At 35.3% G+C, this 19,839-nt stretch overlaps 1 protein-coding gene across 2 annotated transcripts in view; it reads left to right on the forward strand.

The window, feature by feature from the left end:
- The window catches only part of STAG1 (stromal antigen 1), a 428,313-nt gene that overhangs the window by 389,531 nt on the left and 18,943 nt on the right, over positions 1-19,839 (forward strand). For both annotated transcript variants that reach the window (XM_033404083.2, XM_033404084.2), the window contains 3 exons: positions 12,833-12,925; positions 14,931-15,105; positions 16,824-16,963. In XM_033404083.2, coding sequence (XP_033259974.1) covers positions 12,833-12,925; positions 14,931-15,105; positions 16,824-16,963 — 408 coding nt within the window. The remainder of the gene's footprint in view (positions 1-12,832; positions 12,926-14,930; positions 15,106-16,823; positions 16,964-19,839) is intronic.

Below are 19,839 nucleotides of genomic sequence, written 5' to 3' on the forward strand. Positions count from 1 at the left end.
GAAAAACAAAACCACTTTAAAACTATATTACAGTTTCATATTTTTTTAATGTTATTTTATATGGTAAGATTAAAGGAGATTGAATATATGTAAGTTCAAATTTGAAAGCAAGAGTTTATATATTATACACAATTACTTTTATTCTGATTTTTTCACCTGGTTGACTTTTATATTGGTTTTCTCCACTGATATCATTTTGGTTATCTGAGTTATTTGTATTTTAACTGAATGTTGATGACTACATTTTAGTAAATTTGGAATATACACTAGCCTAAAACTTTAGCATAATTAGTGGTTATTTCCTCCATTTAATTTAAATTTTGTCCTTTTACAACTATGTTCCATAATTAGAGTGAGAATCTCTATTCTTGGACCTACTTCTTTGAATATTTTCTATTTTTTTAATCCTGTTACAGCAGAATTATTTTGAGATTCCTTGCCTTTCTGTTTAATTTTCATCTGATACATTCTCCTAATAAAAAAAACTTCCTTTTTGTCATTAATCATTCTACAGATTTTGTTGTTGTCATTGCCACAGTGGCAATGCAGATTTTGCAGGCAACACTGATTTTCTTCATTCCAGAAAGAATGCCATAGCATCTTTTAGGTGCTTTATTGTTCAGTTGATTTCCATTTGTAGTTTTGTGTGCATTTATATCACATGTGAACTTCTCCTTACTTAGGTGTCTCTCAAGTTGTTTCTTCTCACTTTGAAGTTGTTGATAATTTTTGTAAACCAAAGTATATTTAGTAATCGTGTATCAGTTGCATCTATAGTTTAAAAGTGGTTGTCTCAAAGAGATAATCTTGAAAAACATGAATCTTCAGGATACATGCAAACTTGAAAAATTAATCTTTCGTTGCTAATATTCCTCCTTTTAAAATAATTATTTTAATGATTCTTACTTATAATAATCACAAGATCAGGAATTGCCAAACTTTCTAATCCCCTATATGATATAGGATATCTCTGAAAATGTAAGAGCCACATACATCAGCTTTGTACACATGTAATCTATATTATTAACATCCCACTTGATAAGATATCAACTTCCTAAGTATCGTCTCAGCCACATCATTAACTTGTGTAAATAACCTTTAGGGAAGTCACTTAAATAATTTTAAAATAGATAATTTATATCAAAGCATTTTATCAGTTGTAAAGGGCTTTCCAGGTACTAATAACAAGTGAAAAATCACTTATCTGTGTCTCAGGTTACATTTTATGAAATTTAAAGTTGTATTGGGCCAATTCTTTCTAGCTCTAGAATTCTGCAGTCTATGCTAAGGTTAACAATAACTGCTATACTGAAGATGTCTGGATAAATATACAAGAATCTTAACAGTGGTTACCTCTGGGAAATAGAAATTCTTTGGGGGCAAGCATACGAAGGAAAGAAATTTACTTTTCCCTTTATACCTTTTGATACTTTTTGAGGGATTGTTTTTGTTGTTGATATTTAAAGTGAATATTAATATCACAAAAATTAATTTTGAAAAACTACTACTATGAAAACGTCTTGATTCTCCATCTTCTAATCATAGGTTTTGGTTTATCACATATAACTCATTGAGTTGTTGGGCCTGAATGAATACTGGAAAAGTGCTTAGTATGTTCTGTATCTTATTTGGTGTAGCAGCATTCTTCTGTTGTTTGTAAATGTAATATTAGAGCTATAAAGGAATTTGGAAATAACTTGATGAAACCTGTTTGTTTTAGGTAAGGCCTAAAAGGGGACGTTGTTATTTTTACCTTGTTGATATTTTACGTTTTGTTAATCACTTTAAATGCTCTAATTTAATTAAATCTGCTTAATAATCCTATAAAGTGGATGTTATAATCCCATTTTACAGATAAGGAACCTTATACTTAACAAAAATTGAGACATCTAAAATCACAGACTTACAGCACAAGTCTTTTGAATCTCAATCCTAGTGTCTTTCTGTTAGTACTCTTTAAAATCTTGTATTGTGAAGCTTTTAATACAACTACGTTTAGAGTTTTGTTGGTGGTGTTTTTTTAAAAACAGATTTTCTAAGGACACTGGTTGACTCCTCACTGAACACAGACTAGCAATATCAGTTATCAGTTAGTTGGGTATCGAAAAATTATGTCACATGGCAGTTTTCTTTCATCATTCTGTATCCCTAAAGGTATTTAAATGAGAAGTTACTGTGATTTTAAATGGCTGAGTTTGTAATGTCAGTGGCTTAGTTAAAGTATATGGAAGACTTTGCTAATGATGCACCTGAAATTCTCTATCCTTTTTTTCCCTTTGTTTCCTGAAATTTAAATGTAATACAGCAGACCCTTGGGGTCTATATATTTAACATTTGTAATATTGATTTTGTAGAGACAACTTGAAAGTCTTATCACATGAATTAATTTTGTTTTTTTTGTTGTGGAATAATTATGTTAATATAGAATGAGCCATTTATCTAGTGAGGGAGCTGGCCACCTGACTGCTCTGTTTTTCTCTACTCATTGCTACATTTATAGAAATTCATTTAAATCTCTGAAGAGGTCACTTACATTTTTAATTAATAAATTATGCTTATTTGTTTTTGGTGTAAAGTATAAGGTAGAATGGTTTTCTTAAATTTGAGCTTTCTTACTTGAGTATGTGTTCATTGTAAAGACTATATACATAAAATAAAATTTCCAAATCTTACCACCTGTGGATAACCACTGTTAATATTTTGGTGTATTTTCTTTCAGTACTTTTTCTTACATATTTTTCAGTCTTACTGAGATCATGATGTATTTATAATTTTGTCTCCTCTTCAATTAACATAACATTTTCTTCATTTATTAAATGTTTATAGATAATATTTTTAATGTATGCATGGTAGTCCCTAGTGTAGCTATACCATAATTTATTTTACCACTCTCCTCTCTTGGATATTTAGGTTGTTTAAACATTTTAACTAATAAAATTAATTTTGTGGTGGACATTCTGGTGCAAAAGCTTGCTCTGTGTTTTGCATTGTTACATCTTATATTCTTAGAAATGGGATTGCTTGATCAAAGACTGTACATACTTTTAAGGCTTAATACATATTGCTAAATTGCTCTTTAGAGAGTACTTTCTAAAATTTATTTTTCTTCCCTATTGTCATGAACACTGTCATTCAGGGGATTATGAATGGTAGTTATATTTGAAGTTTAAATTCAAATTATAATTTAACTCAACAGTAAGCAGTATTCTATAAATTGAGTATATGAGATGACTGTATCAAGAACAGGATTAGATCTTTATTTGAAATGGAAGTGCACTGGGTTTCACCAATGGGTATTTCCTCTGTTCCCCTAATTTCCAGAGTTGAAGCTCTTTGGCAGTCTCACAGGTCATGCTCAGTATACTTTGCTCCGGTGCCCCCTAGTGCTGGTCCTGTAGAAGCAGCCTTCCGTTTCTCTTCTCTGTAGCAGAAAACATCCTTCTTCCTTCAGCTCCTTCTGGACATATACAAAGACATTTAAAGAGCCAGGTAAATAAGAGTTAGGGCTAAACTAATGCCCCTATTGCCTTTTTTGGCCTGGGGATCTAGAATTTATCCTCAATTTTTTTTCCTCCTGGGAGGAGCTGTCCTACTCTCTGTAGTCCTAAATTTGTAGTGCTCTCTACCTTACCGTGCATGTTTCTATTCTAGACAGCAGTGGGAATGGCCTGGGGCAAACATCGCTGCATTCTGAACCCAGGCCTTATCCCTAAGTCTTTAAATTAAAGAAAGTCTACATCCCCCAGAGAGCTACAAGTGAAATTATTATTGAGGAGTATAGCATGTTTACTGTGAAATTTGGTCCTCCGTTACCCTCTTGACTAAAGGTTCTCCTCTGCAAATTTCAACTTGTTTACCTCCAAACAAACTGGGGAAAGGAGAAGTTTAGGGTGAACATGGGACTGGTGGTGGCCAAGCCCCATGAAGAGACATGTTTAACCTTGCTGTGTATAAAAATCTACAGGCTGCTTTCTAGACCTCTTCCTCTCCCCTTCCCAGTCCTTTAGAATAGCAATGAATAAGAAAAGAGATAGCTCACTCAGGTCCTTCCCCCAAATTCCTATAGTAACAAAACATAGATAGTACCTCTCCATCTGCAGAGTTAACTGCTTTGAAGGGGAAGGGAATGGGGCCAAGAGTTGGAAATAATAGCTATCCCTCTAGGAATGAATTTTTAGTAGTTTATAACCATTTTACTTCATTCTTTTCTAGATCTTTTCCCCCTACCTTTTATTTCTTGAGAAGACTATCCTCACTAACTATCGAGTTAATTTTAAGCATTTCTTTTTGATTGGTCCATGACTTCAGAGTCATTCTTTGATAGCTTTGTTTCTATTAATATATCCTATCTCAAGTGCCTGATTGACTGGTCTAGGAAAGTTAGGAGAGAAAGATCCAGGACTTGTTTTCTATTCATTTCTTGTTCAGCTCTCAGAATGTTCTTTTTTTAAAATCTGGAATACATAAGTAGATGGCTGTTTATACTGAACTCTGAACTTGTCCAAAGTTTTATCCAACTCTTAACATTCTAAAAACCTGTGGAAGTCAGAAGTAAATATATTCAACTTAAAAGAGAACTTACAAGTCACGATTCCAACATTCTATTAAGAATTCTATGCTGTGTTTGCAACCCTATTCCTGGGCCTCTACTTTTGGAGCTTTCTATCTGGTAAGGAATACCTTCCCACCCCTTGAAGGACAGCATAAGGCTTCCTCAGCTTCCCTAACCTGTCCAGTTGGATGCTGTTTTTACTTACACAGGGACGGTGATCTTTAAAGTACCACTTTATAAATATTCTTAACTCCTAAGATATTTAATACCTCAGAATCTAAGTAATGAGCCAGGACTGAGACGATCTTTTCTAAATAACAATTATTATAATGTAAAAATGTGTTTTAACTGAGTTTATTAGAGGCCTAAAGCAACATTAAGAATATTTAAATGAAACATTAACACTTCCCACTTTTCAGTACAGAGATTGGAGATCTTTCTCCACCAAAATTAATGATAAAAGTTTATTTTCCTGTCAGGCCTTTTATTTGAGTAAAAGGAAATAAGTGTTTTAACCTATTTAATATTCCCTGATAAAGTAATGCCTTTTCCTTTCCACAGTAGGTTTTTAATTTTGAAATTTTTTTTTTCCAGTGGTCATTCCGTAATTACTAGGTATTTGTTTAAACGACTTATTGTTGCTCACCTAATTTATATATATAAGAAGCTCCCAGTTTATAAACAGGATATATTTCCAGCAATTTTGTGTTGGAGCATGGTCTTTGGAGTTAAATCCGAGTTTGAATTTTGACTCCATTTCTTACCACCTATGACAAAGGTATGCAAGTTACTTCACATTTGAACTTCAGTTTCCTAATATGTGATATTCACTGCTGGATAGGGTTGTTGGGAAGATTAAAAGAAATGTTTCAGTCAACAATAATTGTTGTTTTGATGGCATTAAATTGCAGTCCTAGTTCTGTGCTTTCCTAATCTTCTCCCCTGCCAAAACCAAAAATTAATACTAAATGAACTATTATATAAGGTTACGGGAGCATGTAAACATGCTCAGTATCTACTGTAGGTTTGGAATATAGCATGGTAGATTTTGTCCTCCATCTGTGTTTTGAAAATCTGGGAATTCAAATCTCTCGCTTTGGTCCTAACAGTCACTACTTTTCCCCTGTTCCTCTGACTCCTCCTTTAGCTTCTTCATCTTTGTACACCACAGAAAAGAGAAATCAGAAGATGTTTTGGAACTACAGTAGGCAGCTTAAGGGTTCCTGGATCATAAGTGGATTAGCCTTTGAGGCAATGGCAGGAGTCAAGCAGGTGGGGATTCAGATCGCCAAGAACAGCAACAACATTGAAAACTAGGTATTACATTTGGGGTTTAAAAATCCAGTAGTTATTTTACTGTGTATTAACAAGAGTGGCACACTCACTCCTTAGCCTCAAAAGAGAAGCTAGTAGCAGTTATTCATATAAGAAAGCAATTTCAAAGATATTCCATAAGGTTTACCCTACCACAATGGTGACACCGATGCATCCCAAGTGAATGAATTTAGTTACATGTGTTTCTATCATATTTACTATGATAGAATGACTTAGTTGAGCTGAAAAATAATTAAATGAGCCTCGTTATATGTTAGTAATGATGCTAAGTACAGATAAGCATAACACAGTTTATACCTCCAAAGAGCTTTATAGCCCAATACAGACTGGACAAACTGTATAGCCCATGGGCCAAATCTGGCCAGACACCTGTTTTTGTAAATAAAGTTCTAATGGAACACAGTAATGCTCATTCATTTATGTACTGACTAGGGCTGCTTTCTTGCTCCAGTGGCAGAGTTAAGTAGTTCGAACAGAGACATTATGACCCACAAAGCCTAAAATATTTACTATCTGACCCTTTATACAAAAAGTTTGCCAGTCCCTGGCCTAGTAAGGTAACCCCTTGGTCTTGTTTGTAACTAGTTTAGTTTTGTGCCCCATTTTTATCATGAAAAACTGATCACTAAATTCTTAACAGGCTTTATTTTCATAATCGAAGATCTTTGGCGTGATCTAGGTCCTTATTTCACACCTTTATCCTGTTTTATTTCTGCCCATTCTAAAAATGTGTATTTGTCAGATAATGTTGAACTAGTTTTATGTGTTTACTGCTGGTTTTTCCATGGCTTCAGTTTCTGGCTATGATTATCTCTATGGTATTTCATAGTTGTGGATAAAAGGACAGCTAAATTTAGTCTTCCTCTAGACACATAAAATTGTGATACAAAATGAAAAGAAATCACCCATTTAAAATCTGCATGTTCTGTGTGTTTTGGAATTAAATCCTTATCTTTCCTCACTGACTATAATCATATGGAGTACTTAGCTCTTAAGGGGCAATCTACATTTAAGATCTTTTTTTTTCTTCCCAAGATGTTAGGGTATTTTGAGCCTTTGTACCTTTGAGAAAACTTCTAATATAGCTTATATGGTAAATTCACCATCTTAATTGTGCCAGCCTTATTTGGGAGTCTTCATTGTTGAGATTTTTCTGGTCGGGGTGTATTTTTAAAACATCATCTTAACTCACTAAGAGATATTTCTCTTATTTTTGTCAGTAGATCACTGAAAAACTGAAACTATTTTAGCCCTTTCACATTAGAGCGTACTGGGTTTCAGTCGTCTAATTCTTGGTTTCACTAGATCTATGGGGAAGCAAAAAAAATTTTAGCCAGGCTAGTGAAGCAACTTGCAAAAGGCATACAAAAGAATATAGCCAAGATGTTAATAATTTAAATTTCAGTGTAATCTTCTCACCTGACCCATTTGAATTCCTTTCCATAGCTACTTTAGGAAAAAGTGCTCTTAACGCCGAGCTGCTTTCTGAAAATAAGAGAAAATATTGGTTTCATCTAGGAAAACACATTTGAAAGGAACATTTAAGCAACATTCTAGTTGCTTAAAATTGCAGTCTAGATAATTAGCACACCTTGTTCTTGGGTTGTTCTTTTTCAGTGTCTTTTGGGTTGACTGGCATTTTTGTTTATATATAAATATATTTGACTGGAGTTTCAAATTTCTTACCTCCATAATGCTGCTGGTTTCTTCAATATGTTAATTTTCCCGCATTATAAAAAGAGTCATTATAGCAAAATGGTTAAGAGCACAGACTCTGGAAGCAGACTGCTCTGGTTAATTTATTACTCCACTTACTAACTGTGTCTTTGGGCCTGCATTTAACATTTCTGTGCCCGTTTCTTCATATGTAGAATGGGAGTGATAATAGCAATACCCATCACAGTTGAGAGGATTAGTTGAGTTAATATGTCAAAAGCTTAGATTAGTGCCTGGTACACGGTTAAGTGCCAAGTAAACGTTAACTTTATGTAGTGTAAGATGCCAGCATAATGAAGTTTGTAGGAAAATTGTGTTCTGAAATCCAAAAAACCTAAATTCCATTCCCAGCTGTTCAAAGGAATCTACTATATGAGATTAGCTAACTCTGTTAAATATACAGTATCTGTGCCTATTTACCTAAACCTATTGATTGGTACTTATATTTCTCTCAATGAATTCTAACTGATTACAATTAAGTTAACTTTCTTGAGCATTCAATATTTAGGTTGCATCCAAATCTATGCTAAACTTATTGCTAAAGAAGGCCTTTAGCTTCTCTCAGTATTTCCTTGGTTACTTCCCATTTCCACTTTCTTCTTAAAATGCTACAATCAGTAGGTTGCTTACTTAGTTGTGATGTTAAATTTACAACTCCTCAGATGAATTGGCAAGTAATCATTTTACATAAGACACATTTGCTTTATGATTGACCTTTAAAGGAATCTTTTGCCTCCAACTCCAAAGATAGCTGATTCACTAGACTGCGTCAAACTGCACACTAACCATGAAATTTAAGGGAATAAAGGAGCATTAATACCTCCTAGCATCATTTTTTAATTATATTTATTGTGTGATAAAATGAACACATTACATATTTCTCCCTAGGATTGTGGTATCATCTGTATTATGTGTACTTGGATTTCATTCAGCAAATATTTACTAAACATCTGCCCATGTGCCAAGCACTAGTCTAGGTACTAGCAGGAACTGAACATTCATCCTTTGCATACTAGGTTTACCAGTTAGCACCTGTGTGTTCTCGTTTGAGTGCCTAAATTAATTCAGCAGAATCACAGAATGCAATAGAACCTCAGAGAATACATAGTTCAACCCTCTTGTTTATAGATTTTTAAAATCTGTAATTCTGGGATATAAGATAATTTCTCTAAGGTCACATAGCTAGTTAGTAGCATGGCCTGCATTTTGTTTTTCTTTCAGTTATTTATTCAACAAATATTCTCAAATCTTTTATGTTGAAAAGGTCAAAAAGGATGCCAAAAGACCTCTAGCAGCTGTCCTATTTTTCTCACTCTTTATTGTTTTTGGTTTTTGTTATTGTTGGTTTTAATAGATCTTTATTGGAGTATAATTGCTTCACAATACTGTGTTAGTTTCTGTTGTACACCAAAGGGAATCAGCCATATGCATACATATATCCCCATATCTCCTCCCTCTTGCGTCTCCCTCCTACCCTCCCTATCCCACCCCTCTAGGTCATCGCAAAGCACCGAGCTGATCTCCCTGTGCTATGCTGCTGCTTCCCACTAGCTAATTATTTTACATTCGGTAGTGTATATATGTCGATGCTACTCTCACTTCGCCCCAGCTTCCCCCTCCCACCCTGTGTCCTCAAGTCCATTCTCTATGTCTACATCTTTATTCCTGCCCTGCAACTAGGTTCATCGGTACCATTTTTAAAATTTTTTTTTAGATTCCATATATATGTGTTCACATACAGTATTTGTTTTTCTCTTTCTGACTTACTTCACTCTGTATGACAGACTCTAGGTCCATCCACCTCACTACAAATAGCTCAGTTTCGTTTCTTTTTATGGCTAAGTAATATTCCATTGTATATATGTGCCACATCTTCTTTATCCATTCATCTGTCAGTGGACATATAGGTTGGTTCCATGTCCTGGCTATTGTAAAGAGTGCTGCAATGAACATTGGGGTGCATGTATCTTTTTGAATTATGGTTTTCTCAGGGTATATGCCCAGTAGTGGGGTTGCTGGGTCATATGGTAGTTCTGTTTTTAATTTTTACAGTCAAACTTTTTTGAAAGAGTTGCCTTCTTTCTTATCTCCTTTCTATCCATTGTGGTTTGACTTTAGCCCTTTTAATTACTTTGAGAGTGTTCGACCCAAGGTTACTCACAACCTTGAGTTGCTTTATCCTTGCAATGCTTTCTAATCCTTATCTTGTCTTTTGGTAACATTTGTCATCGTTAAACTATTCCATTCTTTTTTCTTTTTGGCTGTGTTGGGTCTTCATTGCTACACGCAGGCTTTCTCTAGTTGCGGCGAGTGGGGGCTACTCTTCGTTGCAGTGCACAGGCTTCTCATTGCGGTGGCTTCTCTTGCTGCAGAGCATGGGCTCTAGGCACGCAGGCTTCAGTAGTGGTGGCTCACAGGCTTAGTTGCTCCGCGGCATGTGGGATCTTCCCAGACCAGGGCTTGAACCCGTGTCCCCTGACTTGGCAGGTGGATTCTTAACCACTGCACCACCAGGGAAGTCCTTCCATTCATTTTTACCTTACCTCTGGGATGCCACGTTCTGGTTTTGTTCTTACTTCTCAGACCATTTCTTAGATTTCTTCATATGCTCTTCTTTCTCATCCATCTGTTAAATATCGGTGTTCCCCAGGATACTTTTGTCAGCCCTCTTTATTTACATATTCTCCTTTAACAGTCTCATCTACTTCCATTGCTTCTGCTGCCAGCTAAATACAGAGGACTCCCAAGTCTCTACTCTTGCTCAGATTCTTTACCATGGACTTTGAATTCATCCAGCTGCCTACTAGACATCTCTAGTAGCATATCTTTCAGAGATCGCAGATCATCATCTCTAAAGCCCAACTTGTTACCTTAGCATTTGTTCCTGTGTTAACTATCTTGGTGCCTTATACCGTAAGCCATTAATAGGCAACTACCTAGAAATTTAGGCGTAACATCAACATCCCCTGTTCTGATTAGTTCCTAAATTCTATCAATCCTGCTGCTTTAATTTCTCTTCAATCTATTTACATCTTTTCTGCCAACATTTCATTTTCAGGCCCTCATTTTAGATTATTCCCACGGCCTTTGTTAATATGTGATGAAATGTAGAATAATGATTAGAAGCATGGGCTTTAGAGTCAGATAACCCTAGGTATGGATCCTTACTCTATCGCTTAGAATCTATATGTGCTCCGAACTTCAGTTTCCTCATCTGTAAAATAGGCGTATTAACCACTTACTTCATAGAGTGATTGTGAGACTTAAATTTATTCCCCTTAGAACACAGTATTTGGCACATAATAAGCCCTCAACAGAAGATTGTATTTACTGTTAACTAGCTTCCCTATTTTATATCATTCTCCCTTCTGCTTAGAATATGATTCTTTAACATAAATTATTAGCAACTTCATGATAAAAATCCTATTCAGGGCTTCCCTGGTGGCGCAGTGGTTGGGAGTCCGCCTGCCGATGCAGGGGACGCGGGTTCGTGCCCCGGTCTGGGAGGATCCCACGTGCCGCGGAGCGGCTGAGGCCGTGAGCCATGGCCGTTGAGCCTGCGCGTCCGGAGCCTGTGCTCCGCAATGGGAGAGGCCACAACAGTGAGAGGCCCGCATACCAAAAAAAAAAAAAAAAAAAAAAATCCTATTCATTAGTTCCTTTATTGCCGACGGGATAATAGCCAAATAATTTAGCATGGCATTTTAAGTACTTTCCATTTAAATGGAAAATGGGTCCTCTTTTTCTCTTCAGTTTTCTCTCACCACTCTCCTCCCTGTTTGTGCCTCAACTGCAATAAATTAGCAGTCTCTCAAAAGCACCTCTGGGCTTTTGAACATTCTGTGCCCTCTGGAACACCTTTCCATATAGGTAGATAATTTTTAGTTGTTCAGAACTCAGCTTACATGTAGTCTTGTTTGGGAACCCTTCTGTGACTACTTTTGACTCTGGGTTAGGCTTTCCAACATAGCACTCCTTACATTCTGTTGCAGTTGCGTGTTCTCTTGTCTATTTCCCCTACTGCTTTGTGAGTCTTTGAAATAAAAGGTCAAGGAATGTTGAGTTTTGGTTGTTGGATGTTCATCTGCAGGAACATTAAAGGTCCTGGAGGCAGTGTCCTTTCTATTACTCTGCACAAGATGATCTTATTTCCTTCTTCTGAATATTGCACTCATTTTAGCAAAAGGAAATATGTATAATTTTTAAAGTATCATTATTTGGGATGTGAAGATCCCAAAAAGGAATAAGTACGCTCATCTGTACAAAATAGAGTAGTTTAAAGAATTTTAGTTTCACAGAGTACTTTTTAAAAGTGATTCCTACATCAGCCTATGCTCATTTAATTACTCTTCATTACTATTTTAAATATTGATATCATACTGAGTCATCTGCATGCGTCTTGCTTATTAGTCAGTGAAAAGAACGTGAACTCTGATATCAGACAGTGCTGGTTTCAAACACTTGCTAGTAATAACTACTTCTTCTAATCAATATAAATATGAAATTATGTAACAGCCCTCATACCAGTGCCTGGCACATTATAGGTACTTGATAAATTTAAATTTCCTTTTATACTTTTCAGATGTTTCATTTTGAATATTATATGGCCATCTGATTAAATCCTATTCACCCATCCAATCTTAGATTAAAGGCCATCTTTCTATGAAGCTGCCTCCAACTCAGCTCCTTCTGCTACAGTTAGAGTTAACACCAAAAAATTAAACACTTAATTACTCTCTAATTGGTCTAACTCCCTGCTAAGATGTTAACTCTTTGAGAACATGGACACTATCTTAAAGTTATCTTTTCCCCTTGACATTTTGCAGAGTCCTGAGAATATGGGAGTACATGTTTATTGCTTAATTGATTTTTTTCAGTATGCTGCTGCACTCTCTCACTTTACTACCAGCTAGTATTTGCTATAGGAATGACTAAAAATTTTAATATCAACCTGAGTAAACCATATTGATAAAGGCAAATATGTTGGAGGAAATCATACTGAGCATTTCAAAGCTAAATAGAACTGAGTATTCAGGATTATCAGTTTCGCTGACCCTTCCATTAAGATAACTAGGAAATAACTATATGATTTGGTTCCCAACAATATATTTGGTTTTATGAATTTCCTTAACAATAAACTAGTTTGGCTATTTTCCATTTATTATTTCTTCTGGATCAGTTTTCTAGGATATTGTAATTCATGCTTGTAAATTTGAATATGTCTTACAGGAGGATTTGTTGGTATTGAGGAAAACAGTGAAATCCTTTTTGGCTGTTTGCCAACAGTGCCTATCTAATGTTAATACTCCAGTGAAGGAACAGGTAAGAAATTGTCAGTTAAGAGCTCTCAATAAAAATAACTCAAATGAGTTACTGAAGAACAGTAAGATGTAAATTTTTTTAAGAAGATGTAATTTTTTATGACAGTTCTTAGCATGCAGGTTTATCCCTAACATTTGTGGCACCTGGGACAAGAATATAGATGTCTGAATATTTAAGTTATAAAGTAAGCTAACCTGTTACACATCTTTGTACCTTAACAAGTATACTGTCATAATGGCCTGGAAGGCAGGTTCAGATTTAGAATTTTTGATTCCTTACCAGAACTTGGAGGGTTGGGGAGCTGGCATAGGGTCCACCTTCTCTTCTCACCTTCAGCTCTTTCCCACACTAGGTAGAACTCCTCACACATGCATATGAACAATTCAGCCCACATATCCAAACTATCAACATCACTTCTTCAGACAGCTGCTCCTTGATTACCCTGGGGCCTAGGAGTACACACTGGGGATGCAGTGTGTCTAGGAAAGATGTCTGTGCACCCCCTGGTAGCAGAATCAGGTCTGTGAGGGCAAGGAATTCCTGAATCCCTGTACCTGGGCAGTGATGTAAAGTAGAGGTGCAAGTGGGCATATACCATTGGTCCAACAGACTCCTCACCCCTTGGGAAAGGTCGTAGACCAAAGAGGGTCAAAGTGGAACCCAAGGCAATACCATTTTCACAAAGTGATTTTGTAATCTATTTAATTATACTGTTCTATTAGGAAATACTTTTATATAAAACAGATATACCTTTTCCATGTCGGTTTTTTTTATGATGTTGGGCTAGAAAACGAGTCTATATCTAAAAAGAGTACAGCAGTACTTACCCTTCGCTATCTCTTCCTACAAATAGGTTATCCAGGTCTCTTCTTTATTGAGTTATCAGCATCTAACGTAAATGGGAACAGAAATGGTCTTTCCTAAACCTTATTCTCTAAACCTTCTGAACTCAACCAGTGCTGTCTAAAAAGTACCTAGCTCAGGACATTTAAGCCAAAAATTCAGTGTTTCTGCATCCTCACCGTTTGGTGACATGCAAAAGTATGGCCTTAGTTAAAAATATATATTTTCCTGGATTTCTTTCATGTTCTCCTGTTTTCAAGTGACTCAAATAATGTATTTCATGGTTGTGTACTTAGAGCATGAACTGCCATGAGTCTTGCTGGAGGTAAACAACCAAGTATACAGCCATCTCCAGATACATTCCAAAATTATGTTTTCCCATAGAAGTCAATTTTTAGAAGGGGGTGAGTGGATTGTTTTGAGGCATCAGAGCCCTCAGTTATTCCATAACAAAATCTTTCAGTTTCAATAAACTGGTGATACAAGTTTATTTTGTACCATCCATTAAATAGGATAAATTTGGCAACATAACTATAATACTTTCTCTATGGGGAAATATACTGAAAGTTTCTTTATGTGATTACATTTGTTGGGAAGCTTTCAGACACTGTTTTTTATGTGAATGACCTTGAATTCAATTTAACCTACTGTTAAAAATTTCATTTTACAATAGATTTTTTAAAGAAGAATCCAAAATAGGAGCTTACAGACTTAAAGTACTACATTGTAATTTGTTGAATTATACAGTTTGTCTTAAGATTTATGCTTATTATTTGATTATGCAGTATAAGATTGATTTGTAACATCTGTCATTAATTTATTATATCAATTTTGTATTTCCAGAGTTGAGTTTAACTCATTTTTTATAATTTCAAGTCAAAAATCTCTTAATCAACTGGTTTGAGTTAATACAGCCAAGTAAAAGAAGCAGGTTATATTTAGGGGGGTGGAGAGTCTTAAGTATGACTAGTTTGTAATGAGACAAAATAATTTTATTCAGTTTGGAAATTAAAATTAAGTAGCTGCAATTTGAATACTCAGAATTTCTATTATGGTACTGTTATTGAGCTGTATTTAATTTAGTATAGTTTCATTAACATTGATTTGTAGTTATAGCTACATTTGTACAATATTTTACTGATGAATTTCCTTTGCATTCCAGGCTTTCATGTTACTCTGTGATCTATTGATGATTTTCAGCCACCAATTAATGACAGGTGGCAGGGAGGGCCTTCAGCCTTTGGTGTTTAATCCAGATACTGGACTTCAGTCTGAACTCCTCAGTTTTGTGATGGATCATGTTTTCATTGACCAAGATGAGGAGAACCAGAGCATGGGTATTTGTAGCTATCATTTTGTCAATATTGATCTTGTTTTACCAACCCCAAAAGATATGAGAAAAAATTTCAAATTCAATCCTAAAAAATACTACAGTTTTTTTCTTAAAAAAAAAAAGTTAATACATTCATGTAGTTAAGAAACCAACAAGAATAAAAATATACACAGTGAGGTGTCCCTGCTTTAACTTTAACATAGTACCTTAAAGATCTTTCCCCATCACTACATACAGAGCTTCCTTATTCTAATAGCTACATAGTATTTTATTATTTAAATAGAGCATAATTTATATTATTCATCTCATATTGATATTTGGCTAGTTTCCAATCTTCTGCTATTATAATCTATGCTATAATAAATAATTGTGTACATTTGTCATTTCCCACATATGTAAAATGTATATTTAGGATAGATGGTTTTTTTCTAATTGAACTGCTTCCAGGTTCACAATTTTTCTAAAGCAAAGCATCTGAGTTCCTTTCTCCTTCTGAGTAGTGATCATATATTACTTAAATTAACAAAATGTGACTCTAAGATACTAAGTGCTAAAAGAATGTTATCAAACCTCACCAGTCAAAATTGTGCTGAGCCTGCAGAATGAAAACTTAGTAAAATTAGACTGAATATAAATAATTATAAATAAATATTATATAGGTTATTTGTGAAATAGATAATCTCTAAGATCTGTGGCATATCAGATCCACAGATCTACTTGGTGCTATTAGAATATTCTTTATTTAATAGAACATTTTAGAAAATACTGGGCTGTGAACAAAGGATCTTTATTTTGAGCTCATATTAATCTCAGGAGATAAAATTTACCTTCTACTTATCTTAAGCAAAAAGATTTCCAACTTCTCAAAGCATTGATGCTTCACAGCAGGACCAGTTAATAGAAAGGGAAGAGAGAAGTTGAGAGTAAGTTTTTTTATGAATATATACACGCAAAGAAGGGAAGGAAGAACACTGTCCCTAAATAAGGGCACGCCAAAACATGAGAGAGTCAGTACAGAGCCTGAAACAAATGTGTTAACTTTTATTGTCTATGGCCTTGTGGAGAAATTTTTCTTGGGATTAGAAATAGATAAGCCAATAGGGCCTGAGAATCTAAAACTTGAGGAATAAAGACTACTTGTTTGAAAGCATTTGGTAAGGTTTTGTTTAAAAAAATGCATATGTACATTAACATAGTTTGCAAAATATACCTTCTCAGCTTACAGTGTAACCATGTTTAGGACAAGAACTGAAAACTAACTCTTCCATATAATTTCCATTACTCCCCATATATTTTTCTAAAAGAAAACTTTTTCCCTGTGTCTTAAAAATTTCTAGAAATTTCTTCTCTGTAGAAATACATTAGCACATAAGGAATATTCAGATAAGAGAAGACAGCATTTTAAAGGTAAACAGAACAACAGTATTATTATGACAAAAGTATCAGAAAAAAAATCTATATGGTTTGTTTACCTTACTCAATCTTTGCTATGACAGTCTCCTAGAAGACAGAAACCTTAGTGCCTACTAAGTGTTTAATAAATGTTTAACTAAATATAGCACCCTAAAATAATCAGTATAACTAACAGTTTTTAGCCCATCTAAAACTGAATTGTACCTATTTGTAAAGTTATAGGCTGGTTTTTTATTATGCAGATTGTCTACATTGTTTTACCTTGGATAAAGGGCCAAAGTTCATAAGTAATTTATTTTCTGTGGTTAGAGGGTGATGAAGAAGACGAAGCTAATAAAATTGAGGCCTTACATAAGAGAAGGAATCTACTTGCTGCCTTCAGCAAACTTATCATCTACGATATTGTTGACATGCATGCAGCTGCAGACATCTTTAAACACTACATGAAGGTATAGTTTTACAGTCTTTTTTTAAATGGGATATTTATTTATTAAGATAGTAGTTTCATATTCTTATTTTTCTCCCTCCACTTTAGTAGCAGAGAAGTTTGCAATTAAAAATGAAAGAATGGGGCTTCCCTGGTGGCGCAGTGGTTGAGAGTCCGCCTGCCAATGCAGGGGACACGGGTTCGTGCCCCGGTCCGGGAAGATCCCACATGCCGTGAAGAGGCTGGGCCCGTGAGCCATGGCTGCTGGGCCTGCGTGTCTGGAGCCTGTGCTCTGCAACAGGAGAGGCCACAACAGTGACAGGCCCGCCTACCGCAAAAAAAAAAAAAAAAAAAAAAAAAAGAAAGAATGATGAATAAGCTAAAATTGACAGCTCCTACCTAAATATTATTGATGATTTTCTGACATATTTAAAATTCCTCTCTTTTATATATGAGCTTTTTATCACTCTATACTATTATATCAGTTCCATAAAGTAGGAGTTGCTTACATTTATATGAAAGAATGCCTTTTTATTTGCATGAGGCCATGGACTCTTACGGAAGAAAGCTAACTCTCTTCCCTATGAAATCTCTTCAGATATATTTATAAGTATGCCTACTACTGTGTTGCCAGGCACTCAAGTTACAAAGATTTTTAAATTCCTGCTCCAAAGTGGTCTAAAGCTGGAAATAGTCAAATAATTAGACAATTGCATTTATACAGTATAACAGAGGTACGTATAGGGGTTCCTGGAAATATATAAAACAGATACCCCACTCTTAAGAAATATGAGGGTTAATGAAAACTGCTTAGAAGTGCCTTCTGAACTAAGTCTGAGACGATAAGCATAAATTAGCCAGTCAAGCAAAAAAGTAGTAGGAGGACTTTTAGGCAGATCGGACTTCGTGTACAAAGCAATGAATTGTTTGGGGGAAATGCAAGTAATTTGATATAGTAACATAGATTGCTTATGAGAATGGAGCCAGAGGTAAGATTTAAAGAAACTGACAGGGTAGACCTTATATGCTGTGTGAGAACTTGGGATTTTTTTCCTGAGGGAGGTAAAGAGATGTTGAAAGGTTTTATACCATTCTTTATATGACAAGATTTTGATAGGTAGTTGCCTTCCTGGCTGCTCTCCTTTCCAGAAGCTACATTTTGTTTCTGAACCACAAAAAAAGCAGTGCTCAAAAATCTTTGATATAGCCTAAGAGGCACACTTCTCAGTTTATGTATTTTGGCCTTGTTCTTGTGTCAGACACAGTACTTTATTTTGCCCATGTTCAGAATATTGTGTATTCCATTGATTCACATGTTTATGTCCAATTCTAGTTATGACATAGTAACTAAGTCATCATATTTTGCTAAACAACTGCAGTGTGATGAGCACTGTGTTAGTAGCCAGGGATTTAAATAAGACATGATTTCTGCACTAAGGAGGTTACAGATTAACAGAGAAACTGAAATGTAAACATAATATAACATGCTAATAATGAATAGCTGCCTGTGTTCTATGCCATTTATATTTGAGACACTGTTCTAAAGCTTTTATATTATCTTTGTTGATTACAGTAACTCTGTGAGTTAGGAAATAATATCATCATTTACAGATAAGGGAATTAAGGCTCAGAGAGGTTAACTTTCGAAGATCCACACAACCTTTTTTTATTATTTATTTATTTACTTACTTACTTGCTTACAGACTGCGTCGGGTCTTAGTTGCAGCATGCAGCATCTTTCGTTGCAGCGTGTGGGTTCTTCATTGCAGTGTGCAGGCTTCTCTCTAGTTGTGGCATGCGGGCTCCAGAGTGCACTGGCTCAGTGGTTGCGGTGCAAGGGCTCCAGAGTGCATGGGCTCTGCAGTTGCGGCACACAGGCTCTCTAGTTGTGGTGCTCGGGCTCAGTAGTTGCAGTGCGCGGGCTTAGTTGTCCCGCGGCATGTGGGATCTTAGTTCCCTGACCAGGGATCGAACTGGTGTCCCTTGCATTGCAAGACCAATTTTAACCACTGGACCACCAGGGAAGTCCCCACACAACTATTAAAGTAGCAAAAACTGGCACTCGATTTTAGGTTTGCCTAGCTTCAAAGCTTAGCTCTTTCCACTAAACCATAAAGCCTCATCATGATTACTGTAGAGATAGATGTATAAATTACAAAGCAAGCACAAATAGAGACTTAAGTGAGCAACCAGACAAGGCTTCCAAAAGTAATGTCGAAACGGGGTTTGGTTAGATGAATATGAGCTTAATATGGTTTTCCTTGTCATCCCTTAGCAATACTGTCTTGGTTTCAAGAAATAAGCTTTATCATCCTTAGCAATTTTTACACTCCTCTGTTCTTTCTAGGCTTTAATCTTTTTGTGAATATTTTAATAGTTGTTTGCTATTCTTTATTATACATCCTTGTCTATTTGGCTTTCTGCCTCATTTCTCTATGTGATCATTAAAAATCTGAATTTATTGTTGATCTACCTGTCGAACCACTTTAGTGTTCTCATATATCTTTCTCTTTTTATCTGCATTGAGATAATTTTTAATTGCACTGAAAGGATGATTCTTTCGAGACATTTACCCTTTTTTTTTGCACTTCACATCATGGAAGTATACCCATCTTCTTAAAGATTATAAAAATCCAGTTGTCAAGCTAATATACTCACTTCTTTACATAGGTTATAGGTTTTATGCTCTAGCTTGGAAGTAACATCCAGATTTAATGGTCTCAAAGTTTTTCCTAATTATTTACTCACAAGGAAAACTCTTTAAATCCTGTATCCAAAAGTTGAATTATAAAGAAATTAGTTGAATTTTTCTTAATCACTGTTGAAGAAATCAGTGTTTTTATTTTTTATAATGGTAAAATATAGACATGTTATGGGGGATAATGAGTGCACAAAAGT

The sequence above is a fragment of the Orcinus orca genome, chromosome 5, assembly GCF_937001465.1.
Source record: "Orcinus orca chromosome 5, mOrcOrc1.1, whole genome shotgun sequence".
NCBI lineage: Eukaryota > Metazoa > Chordata > Mammalia > Artiodactyla > Delphinidae > Orcinus > Orcinus orca.